Below are 10,943 nucleotides of genomic sequence, written 5' to 3'. Positions count from 1 at the left end.
GGCGTTGTGGCGGGCGCCTGTGGTCCCAGCTACTTGGGAGGCGGAGGCAGGAGACTCGCTTGAGCCCAGGAATTGGAGATGGCTGTGAGCTGTGATGCCTTGGCACTCTACCCAGGGGGATAGCTTGAGGCTCCGTCTCAAAAAAAAAAGAACCCTGGTCTAGCTGTCTAGGGCTGGGCAAGCTGTATAATAAGGCATAGGGCTTGCCAGAGTTCAGGGCCTTCTTCCAATACCAAGAGCAGCCCAAGGTTTGTTATTTGGGCTCTTCCTGCATCCCAGGAAGAGGTCCGGGCCAAACTTGCCTGTGGTTATTCACTGGAAGTCTTCTCAAAGGCAGGGCCTTGCTGTTCTCTGCATCCCTGGGAACGGATGCATAGTAGGTGCTTGGGGAGTGCTCACCAGGTGTCAGTGAGCCTGAGGTGCACCCCAGAGAATGGCTGGTTGGACAGTGAGGGCAGCCCAGAGCCCCACTGCCTTGCAGCGGTCTGGATGCCAAGAACATCTGCCTGTGGCCTGGTGAGGCCCAGCCCGAGCCACTGCCCATCCTTCCCCCTAGGTATGCCACCACACTGACTGCCAGCAACTCCACCGCCAGGGCCCTCTCAATCTCTGCGAGGCCTGTGACAGTAAGTTTCACAGCGCCATGCATTATGACGGGCATGTCCGCTTCGACCTACCCCTGCAAGGTGAGCATGGGAGGGGGCCCCCAGAGCTCACATTTTAGCTCTGAACCCCATGTCTGAGGGGACAGTGTTTTGGTAACTGCTGGAATCCTGACAGGGCCATCAGAAGGACAAGAGCCCACTGTCAAAAATAAAACCCAAGTGTGTTGCTGTTCCTTTTGTTCTACAAGTATTTTAGCAAGAGAAAAGATCAGGGGACTACTGGGCAGGAGGCAGGCCTGACTCTACCAGGTCCTGTATCCTCACCTCCCGTAGCTGCCCCTGCCCCTTTCTTTACAGTTCTGCCTGTCCCCAGGACAGGAGACTTCTGGGCCAGTCCCTCAGGCCAGGCTCTTGGTCTATCAGAGGCAGTGTGGGGCAAGGGTGCGCAGGTCAGAAGGAACTTGTGGCAGGAAATGAGGAACCCTGCTGCTGAGTAGGGCTCCAGAGAAGGCCCACTGACAGCTGGCTGTGTGGGAGTGGCTTATGGGCACCCAGGCCCATGGGAAAATGCCAAAGACCTCCTTCCTCCCCTCCCTCTCCCATCAAAGGGACAAAAGGAATCTCCCCCTCTGCCAGGGCCCCCTTGTGGCTTCAGGTGTGGTCATAGCAGTGGGGGAGGGGAGGCCTGAAAGGGTTGCCACCAGACTTTAGTCCCTTCCCACAACAATCTCCAAGGTGGGCTTCATCATCTTTATCTTATGGAAGGGTAAACTGAGGCAGTAGGTGGGTTTGTATTAAGGGCAGGCATCCCCTGGGGTTTGCAAGGAGGATAGCAGTGCCTCAGCCCCTGTCCTCACACAACTGAAGGGTCTTAGCTACCCTATGGGGAGTTCCAAGGTCACAGACTGTGGTCCCCTGGAGACAGCCATGTGGGAGGCCGAGGAGGGGCCCCGGGAAAGAGCAGATGCAGTCTCCACCCACTTTCCTCCAAAGGCTCTGTCCTGGCTCGGAATGTGTCCACCCGGTCATGTCCCCCACGCACCAGCCCTGCAGTGGACTTGGAAGAGGAAGAGGAAGTCTCCGTGGACAGCAAAGGGTAGGTGAGGGGTCGGTGGGCAGAACAGATATGGTGGGCAGTCCTGAGTCTCAATTTTAGATGGGAGGTCCAGAAACAAGATGCTTTGGTGCTTTCCCTTGATTCTTGGGCTGGCCTGCAGGGTATCTGGGATCAGGCAATGCCCCACTAGGTACCATGGGGTGTGACTAGTGTATTGGCCACCAGAGGGTGCACAACCCCCACATGGGCCAGGCTGCTATGCACCTGTTACTTGTCGCCTGGGGTGAGCAAGTGGGGTAGAGCAACAAAGGCCCCCACAAACGACCCACACTGGTACGGGCCCACCCACACCCCCCACCTCTGTCTTCAGGGACCGGAAGAGCACAGGCTTGAAACTCTCCAAGAAGAAGGCCAGGAGGAGATACACAGATGTAAGAAGCCCACAGGGCTGGCAGATAGGAGCTCCCAGAGAGCTGCCTCCCCCATGCCCTTTTCTTCCCCTGCAGCTGGGCCTCCCTGCTCTGAACTCCAGAAAGAGGGATGGGCTTTGTAGTCAGTGTTCTTCCCTTGCCACCCTGTGCCTCAGCCTGGGTGTCCCCCTTTGCCAAAGTGGGGGATGCTCCAGAAGTTGCTTCGGCATGAGGGATGCTAGGGGGCCTCCCAGGAGGAAAGAGGGCTGGGGGATCATCGGCCTTCACTTTCCTGCTGGGGTTCCCATCCTGGACCATAGGGTGGGGAGTGGCAGGGGGGACTAAGATCCTGTCTCCTCTCAGGACCCTAGCAAGGAGTGCTTCACCTTGAAATTTGACCTGAATGTGGACATTGAGACAGAGATTGTACCAGCCATGAAGAAGAAGTCACTGGGGTAGGGCCCGGTGGGGCAGGTGGCAGGCAGGTGTGGCCTCCCACTTCCGGGGCTCCAGGCCTCCGCAGGTGTGACTGCATGTGTCTGTGTGGTCTGAGTGATCAAGTCCTCATCTGTGGGCAGACCTGTGTGGGTATGGATACCATCTCAAGGGGTATGACTGGGTCTGTGTGCCTCTGCATTCTGCTCCTACATGTGGGGCCCAGGCCTGGGTATGGACAGGTGGTGCCAGGTCTGCTCTGGAGTGCAGATGTGCCTGTGTGAGAACCTCTGTGGGCAGGTGACTGCACACCTGTGTGTGGTCCTGTGCCAGCCTCCCTTTTCTGTTGGGAAGGTGGGGACCTGGGGCTGTGGATGGGGTGGGGCAGGGGCTCCTGTGGTTGCCCCTCTAACCTATACACCTCCTGTCCTGGGGGCAGGGAGGTGCTGCTGCCGGTATTTGAAAGGAAGGGCATCGCACTGGGCAAAGTGGACATCTACCTGGACCAGTCCAACACACCCCTGTCCCTCACCTTTGAGGCCTATAGGTTTGGAGGACATTACCTTCGAGTCAAAGGTGAGCAGCTGGCTACTAAGATGAACTCCGGGCAGGGTGGCTGGTGCCTGGCAGGGCCTCCCAGAGCTCAGGTTCCCATTGGCTGTGGCTCTGAGCAGGCTCATTACCATACAGGTGTCCCTGCTGGGCGCCGGTGGCAGGTGCTGGCAGGGTGGGGCTGCAAGGGGAGGGAGGGTGGACAGGCCTTGGTTTGGATCCTCAAGGGAGAGAGGACTGGGGTGCTGAGAACCTCTTGTTGCCCCCACACACTGCCTCAGCCAAGCCAGGGGACGAGGGCAAGGTGGAGCAGGGAGTGAAGGACTCCAAGTCTCTGAGTCTGCCCATCCTGCGGCCAGCTGGGCCAGGGCCCCCTGTGCTGGAGCGTGTGGACCCCCAGAGCCGCTGGGAGAGCCTGGACATTTTGGTGAGGAGGAGGGGCTGTGTCAGGGCTAGGGATGGGGAGGGGTCTTCCTCAAGGGGAAAGTCACCCTGCATCCCTCTCTGCCTACTTATTGGGGCTTTGATTGCCCCTTTGGCAAAATGGGGCTCACTGTGAGAATAGGGACCCTGTCTCCCTGGATCAAACCATAGACCAGGTGACTGGTCTTTTCTCTGAGTCTCCTAGTAGCCAGGGAGTCTAAGTGCATGTGTGTGTGCGTGTAAGAGAGAGCATTTGTGCCAGGGAGTGTGACTGTGTGTGAGTTTGTGCATTTCAAAGTGCATTTGAGTGTGTGTTAGTATGTTTCCCTCACTTTGTCATGCTTGTGACTGAGGGACGACAGTCCAGGTATATCTACCTGGACTTTCCAGCCCCCCAGAGCATGTTTGGGTCTTGGGAGAGGTGGCAACCTGGGGCAGTTATGCAGGCACACTCCAACATCCCAGGCTGACCTGAGATCCTGGAAACCCGCCTTGGGGTGGGGCTGGGGTGGTGGGCTGGCATTGACCACCCCTCCTTGGCCAGGCCCCCAGCCGCCGAAGGAAGAACATGTCAGAGTTCCTGGGGGAAGCAAGCATCCCAGGGCAGGAGCCCCCCACACCCTCCAGCTGCTCTCTGCCCAGCAGCGGCAGTGGCAGCACCAGCAGCGGAGGCGGTGACAGCTGGAAGAACAGGGCGGCCAGTCGTTTCAGTGGCTTCTTTAGCTCAGGCCCCAGCAGCAGCACCTTCGGACGGGTATGTGGACCATGGGGCCCAGGGCAGGGCAGCTGGCTGGTCCCAACCCTTGACTCCTACCCCTAACCCTGACCATGAGTCTCCTTCCAGGAGGTAGACAAGATGGAGCAGCTGGAAGGTAAGCTGCATGCCTACGGCCTCTTTGGGCTGCCCAGGCTTCCCCGGAGGCTGTGCTTTGACCATGACTCCTGGGAGGAGGAGGAGGATGATGAGGATGATGAGGATGAGGACAGTGCCTGCCTGAGGGTAGAGGACAGCTGGAGGGAGCTCATCGATGGGCATGAAGTAAGTGCCACCGGTCCCCTTTCTTTGTCAAAAAGGGGGGATAGCCCTTGAGAGGACCCAGTGGAACAGGCTACTGTTATCATTAGCCCACTTTGGGGAATCAATCCAGATGAAAATGGTGTGCTGCTTGGCTGTTTAGTGGCAGAGGAGGGCTTAGAACTTGGGTGCCTTGACTGTGATGATCTGTGTGATGGTAAGGGTGACGCCCTTGCCCCTCTTGGAACCTCCATGTCCCATCGGGAAAACAAGTTGCAGGCTGGGTTGCTTCTGACCATTGGCCATCTGGCTCCTGGTTGACCTTCCCTGCCCTTCTTCTAGAAACTGACCCGGCGGCAGTGCCACCAGCAGGAGGCGGTATGGGAGCTGCTGCACACAGAGGTGGCTTACATCAGGAAACTGCGGGTGATCACCAATGTGAGTGGTCTCTCCAGGTGGCCCCTCAGCTAAGTCTGGGCCTCTGCAGGAGCAGGTGCCTGACAATGAAGGGGGGCCAGGAAAGTGAGATTAGGGCTGTGCCCTGGGAGGGGACTTCAGGCAGCTGAACTGGCACAGGTGAGGCTCATTCTTTCACTCATTCTCTCAATGGCTATTACTGAACACCTGCCGGTGGCAGGTGCCCAGCAGCCCACACCCTGGATAGGACAGAGTAATCAGGGAGTGTAGGGCTATCCACTGGGGTGGGAGGAGTCCCTGTCCTGAGCTTGGGGGTTCAAGGGAGGCTTCTTGAGGGAGGAAGGCCCCTAGGAGGGAAAAGGCAGAGGCTGAACCAAGGCAGAGGGGTAGAGGAGAGAATTCCAGCTGTGGCTGAAGGCCATTCTCCCCAGAGCTTGCGTGAGGCCAGGGCAGGCCCTTGAGAGAAGGAAGGGGTGGAGGGGAGCCTGAGTCTGGTGGGGCTTCAGGCCAGGGACTCCCACCAACTGCAGCATTCCCTGCCCCCTACAGCTGTTCCTGTGCTGCCTCCTGAACCTGCAAGAGTCGGGGCTGTTGTGTGAGGTGCGCCTGGGCCCAGGGACGGCGGCAGGGGACGCCCGAAGAGTGGGGCCTGGCTGGGGAGCCTCCTGGGGCGGGGCTGGCCGGAGTAGGGGCGTCCGATGGGCCGGGCCGAGCCGGCCGAGCACACCTCCTGTCCCGAGCAGGTGGAGGCCGAGCGCCTGTTCAGCAACATCCTGGAGATAGCGCGGCTGCACCGCGGGCTGTGGGGCAGCGTGATGGTACCGGTGCTGGAGAAGGCGCGGCGCACGCGGGCGCTCCTGCAGCCTGGGGACTTCCTTAAAGGCTTCAAGATGGTATGGGAGGGGCGGGGCGCCGGCGGGGGACACTAACGCAGGGCTGGGGCGCCCAGAAGGCTCCGTGACCCATTGCATCTGGCCGTCCTCCCCAGTCTCTCCCGGACGGTGATCCTCCCCTCATGGCCCTGGTGGCCAAAGGAGAGGAGTTGTGAGGCGGTTGCCCGGGTTTGAGCCTGGACATCTGTCCTTGCTGCCTGGCGGTGGGTGGCTCAGTTTCTTCATCTGAATAGTGAGCTTGCTATCCCCCCGATGGTCGCCCGAATGCAGTCAGGAAGCATTTGTGGCGCGCCTGGCACGGGCGGCCGGCTGGGGGCGCGCAGTAACCGGTGCTTGGTGGTTCTGCTTGGCCAGTTCGGCTCCCTCTTCAAGCCCTACATCCGCTACTGCATGGAGGAGGAGGGCTGCATGGAGTATATGCGAGGCCTGCTGCGCGACAACGACCTCTTCCGCGCCTACGTCACGGTGAGGGCGCTGGCGCTGGCGGGCAGGGGTGCGGGACCACCCGGACTGTTGCAGCCACCGCTGGGAGTGGCCAGGGGGCGTGACATACCCTGAGCCCCGCCCCCGCCTCCTGTCCCTAGTGGGCCGAGAAGCAGCCCCAGTGCCAGCGTCTGAAGCTGAGCGACATGCTGGCCAAGCCCCACCAGCGGCTCACCAGATACCCGCTGCTGCTCAAGTCGGTACTGAGGAAGACGGATGAGAGGCGGGCCAAGGAGGCGGTCGTTACCATGGTAACCAGCGTGGTGGGCGGGGTCCCTCTAAGGTCCCTCCCGGGCTCTCAGCCTACCCTGAGCCTGCGCATGGCCCCGTCGCCTGTCTGCAGATCGGCTCAGTGGAGCGCTTCATCCACCACGTGAACGCGTGCATGCGGCAGCGACAAGAGCGCCAGCGGCTGGCGGCGGTGGTGAGCCGGATCGACGCCTATGAGGTGGTGGAGGGCAGCAACGACGAGGTGGACAAGGTGGGCACGTGTGCCTGTGGGGCGGGGCAGCTGGGGAATATCACTCCCAGCTGAGATGGGGAGTCAGGCCCTGACCTCCGCTATATCTCTACCCTCCACTCTCAGCTCCTGAAGGAATTTCTGTACTTGGACCTCACAGCACCCATCTCCGGTGCCTCGCTGGAGGAGACGCGACAGCTGCTGCTGGAGGGGAGCCTGAAGATGAAGGAGGGGAAGGACAGCAAGGTCCTCTAGGCGCCCCACCCCACTCAGGGCTGAGGCATCTCCCCTTCTTGCCCTGTGGGTTTGGACCACCTTCCTCCTGTGCCCCAGTCAGTGGTTCTCAGCCACCCGTGTGGGTGGTGATTCAAGAGCCAAAGACTTGGAGGCACCCGTAGTTCAATGCATAGGGCGGCAGCCACATATACCCAGGCTGGTGGGTTCGAACCTAGCCCTGGCCAGCTAAACTGCAATGACAACTGCAACAAAAGAATAGCTGGGTGTTGTGGCCAGCACCTGTAGTCCTAGCTACTCAGGAGGCTGAGGCAAGAGAATCGCTTAAGCCCAAGAGTTTGAGGTTGCTGTGAGCTGTGATGCTACAGTACTCTACTGAGGGTGACATAGTGAGACTGTCTCAAAAAAAAAAAAGTCCCCTGTGGCTCAGTGAATAGGGTGCTGCCCCCATATACTGAGGGTGGCGGGTTTAAACCTGGCCCCGGCCAAACTGCAATAAAAAATAACCGGACATTTTGGTGGGCACCTGTAGTCCTAGCTATTTGGGAGGCTGAGGCAAGAGAATTGCCTAAGCCCAAGAGCTGGAGGTTGCTGTGAGCTGTGACGTCACAGCACTTTACTGATGGTGACATAGTGAGACTCTGTCTCAAAAAAAAAAAAAAAAGCCAGAGAGTTTGTGGTCATAGTAGGGGATGATTATCTGTCTGCAGTTTACTCTTTCCTGACTACAAGTGGCAGGGTCATAGCTGGGGAGAGGCTAGTCACCTGTCAGGTGGCAGGGAGGGGCACATTCCATACCTGGGCCAGGAACCCTGTCCTGTGCCTTGCTTTGTGCTGTTAACCCTTCCTGCACTGGATAACCTGGAACCTGCAAATTGTGATTTTTTTAAAACCACCTTCCTTCTTTTTAATATAAACTTTTTAAAGTGAATCATAAATATAAATATATAACTCAATGAAAAAGAATCCTCTTCCCCCACGTTTTATTTTTACTTGAAAGTTTGCTGTGGGGAGGGGGAAGTGTTTGACAAAAACCAAGTGCTCTGTCCTGCTCCGTACCCCAGATGGACGTGTACTGCTTCCTCTTCACGGATCTGCTGTTGGTCACCAAGGCAGTGAAGAAGGCCGAGAAGACCAAAGTCATCAGGCCACCACTGCTGGTAGACAAGATTGTGTGCCGGGAGCTGCGAGACCCTGGTGAGAAGCCTGGGGCCCCTGCTCCTGGGCAGGAGCTGTGATGGACAGGGATTATCATGAGGCTGACACTGACCTTCCCTAATTAGGCTCCTTCCTCCTCATCTACCTGAATGAGTTTCACAGTGCTGTGGGGGCCTACACATTCCAGGCCAGTGGCCAGGCCTTGTGCCGTGGCTGGGTGGATGCCATTTACAATGCTCAGGTGAGACTACAGGCACATGGAGGGTGAGAGCAGGGTAGATTTTGGGGACTGCAGATCACAGCACATTCTGACCCATGCACCCACAACCCCTATGTGTAGAACCAGCTCCAACAGCTGCGGGCACAGGAACACTCAAGCAGCCAGCAGCACCTGCAGAGCCTGGTAGAGGAGGAAGATGAACAGGAGGAGGAAGAGGAGGAGGAGGAAGGGGAGGAGAGTAGCACCTCTGCTGCCAGTTCCCCCACCATCCTTCGTAGAAGCAGCAACAGCCCAGACTCCCAGCACTGGTATGTGTACTTAAGATCACCTGCAGGTCATAACAGGGTAAGCCCTGCAGCCCAGGGCCCCAGACTCCAAGGCTCAGCCATGTCCCCTTCCTCTGAATGGTCTCATGTCTAAACCCAGGTGTGGGGGTTCTCTTCCTCCAGAGTCCAGGTGAGGAGGGCAAACAGCTTTCAGATTGCTTGCCAACTCTGAACTCTTAGTGGTAGCTGCTTGGAGTGCCAAGCTGAGGATTCTTATGAGTGTACCAGTCTCACCAGGAAGAGTACTATGATCCATTACTGATGCCTGTTGTGGCCACAGGGGTCAGAAAGTCTGGCACCATGTGTCACATGCTGTCATTTCTGAGCCTTCAGCTCCTGGTGGCCGAGGCTGCAGACCTGTGGGCATTGCCCAGCATGGGCTGTGAAGGCCATATGGGTTTCCTTCAGAAACCCAGCTGGGCTGACTCTGTTCTTGGCCCCACAGTGCCTCAGACAGCTCCACGGAGACACTGGCCGTGGTAGTGGTGGAGCCTGAGGAGGCATTGTCCTCCCCCGAGTTTGATGGCGGCCCCTTCAGCTCCCAGTCAGATGAGACCTCTCTCAGCACCACTGCCTCATCCATCACGCCCACCGGCGAGCTGCTGCCCCTGGGCCCTGTGGATGGCCGCTCCTGCTCCATGGACTCTGCCTATGGCACCCTCTCCCCAACCTCCCTGCAGGACTTTGCAGGCCCTGCTCCTGTGGCAGAACCAGTAACCCGGCCCCCAGAATTGGCACAAGCCCCTTCCCCACCACCATCGCCCCGCCTCCGCCGTCGCACCCCTGTCCAGTTGCTGCCCTGCCTGCCCCACCTGCTCAAGTCCAAATCTGAGGCCAGCCTCCTCCAACTGCTGTCAGGGGCTGGCACCCATGGAACACCCCCAGCCCCCAGCCGCAGCCTATCAGAGCTCTGCCTGGCTGCTCTAGCCCCAGGCGCTAGAACTGGGGACTGCTCTCAGGAAGCTGGGCCCACCTGGGGTTGCAGGGGGGTATCCAGTCCTTACAGTGGCTCCAAACCATTAGAGCCTGAGAACAGAGCCACCTGCTTGGTTGAGGAGCCTGCAGGCTCTGCCAGGAGGGGATGCAGAGAGCTGCCCTCTGGGAGCTCTCCTGGGGTTCAGCCAGAGCCCCCTCCAGGGGTCTCTGCTCAGCACCGGAAACTGACACTAGCCCAGCTCTACCGAATCAGGACCACCCTGCTGCTTAACTCCACGCTCACTGCCTCGTGAGTGGCCTGGCCTGGGATAGAGGGCAGGTGGCTCAGTGTTCTGGCATTGGGGGCATATTCATGACTAGGAGCATGAGCATTTGGGGGTGGCGATGGCAGGGGGAGCCCAAATCCTGCCCTGGTATGTGAGTGCTGGCATCTACAGCAGACAGCACTGCTGGGGCCTGAGGTTCACAGTGGGGACCATAGCCACCCTGTAAGGACATCAGCCAAGGAAGGACTGTCTCTCCCCGCTCTGCAGGGAGGTCTGAACAGAGGGAGGCCCTGGAGAGTGCCACTGACCAAGGGACAGCAGACAAGCATGCCTCCTGAGAGGTACTGGCACCTGCTTCAGCTGCTGTTCCTGTGTGCATGAGCTGGAGTGCCAGGAAGGACCTCTGTACCATCTGGGGCCTGAGGGCCCGATTTGCACTTTGCTAGGCTGGACGGAGTGGAGGATCCTACAGCCCAGGCTACAGTAGCCCCCACACACCTGTGCAGGGGTCCCTTGTCTCCTATTCCCTGAGGCTACCAGTTCTACTCCTCCAGGCTGGGCTGGGCTCCCAGGCTGCCCTTCCCACCTATACTCTCATTGGCCTCCAATGGGTCATGCTCCTGCCCTGTCCCCGCCTTCCCTAGATCCCACTGTCCACCCCAGGCTTGGGCTGGGCTCTGTGTAAAGTTGCATATTTATTGAGCTTTTGGTTCTTTTATAAAGACTTGTACATACTTCACTGGAAAGAGTCCTTTGCTTTTGGAAGCCACCCCCTTCCTGACTCAGGTGTATTTGAGCTCAGGTCAGGCTCTGGTTGGGCACCTCCCTGTGACCCTGTGTCACTCCATCTGCAGTCAGGCACCAGTAGAGTACACTTAGAAAGCAGCCGCGAAGTAAGGGGGGTGGGACTGTCACCAAACAAACAGCCCAGGACTCTTTCCTTGCCTCAGCCCTGAGCACTGCCATTCGATCCTCTCATGGGGAGTCCTCCCTGGGACTCAATGTTGTAGAGTTTGAGGTTTTAAAGGACCACCAGAGGTATCAATTAAGTAA

At 58.5% G+C, this 10,943-nt stretch overlaps 1 protein-coding gene across 3 annotated transcripts in view; it reads left to right on the top strand.

Moving 5' to 3' along the window:
• PLEKHG5 (pleckstrin homology and RhoGEF domain containing G5) overlaps positions 1-10,629 on the top strand; it is a 47,834-nt gene extending 37,205 nt beyond the window's left edge. For 2 of the 3 annotated variants that reach the window (XM_023515249.1, XM_023515251.1), the window contains exons 3-22: positions 557-686; positions 1,599-1,701; positions 2,033-2,093; positions 2,436-2,527; positions 2,947-3,083; positions 3,341-3,486; positions 4,027-4,236; positions 4,327-4,521; positions 4,840-4,935; positions 5,464-5,514; positions 5,658-5,807; positions 6,162-6,272; positions 6,392-6,541; positions 6,634-6,771; positions 6,877-6,996; positions 8,049-8,181; positions 8,268-8,383; positions 8,483-8,670; positions 9,134-9,913; positions 10,158-10,629. In XM_023515249.1, coding sequence (XP_023371017.1) covers positions 557-686; positions 1,599-1,701; positions 2,033-2,093; positions 2,436-2,527; positions 2,947-3,083; positions 3,341-3,486; positions 4,027-4,236; positions 4,327-4,521; positions 4,840-4,935; positions 5,464-5,514; positions 5,658-5,807; positions 6,162-6,272; positions 6,392-6,541; positions 6,634-6,771; positions 6,877-6,996; positions 8,049-8,181; positions 8,268-8,383; positions 8,483-8,670; positions 9,134-9,913; positions 10,158-10,167 — 3,117 coding nt within the window. In that variant the 3' untranslated portion in view covers positions 10,168-10,629. Of the gene's footprint in view, positions 1-556; positions 687-1,598; positions 1,702-2,032; positions 2,094-2,435; positions 2,528-2,946; positions 3,084-3,340; positions 3,487-4,026; positions 4,237-4,326; positions 4,522-4,839; positions 4,936-5,463; positions 5,515-5,657; positions 5,808-6,161; positions 6,273-6,391; positions 6,542-6,633; positions 6,772-6,876; positions 6,997-8,048; positions 8,182-8,267; positions 8,384-8,482; positions 8,671-9,133 lie in introns of all 3 variants that reach the window. The other variant, XM_023515250.1, reaches the window with a different exon arrangement.
• The last annotated feature ends 314 nt before the right edge of the window (positions 10,630-10,943 follow it).

This window comes from Otolemur garnettii, unplaced genomic scaffold (genome assembly GCF_000181295.1).
Source record: "Otolemur garnettii isolate 467f Iridium unplaced genomic scaffold, OtoGar3 scaffold00067, whole genome shotgun sequence".
NCBI lineage: Eukaryota > Metazoa > Chordata > Mammalia > Primates > Galagidae > Otolemur > Otolemur garnettii.
Note: the sequence above shows the minus strand (reverse complement) of the source record. Positions and strands in the feature narration are given on the sequence as shown.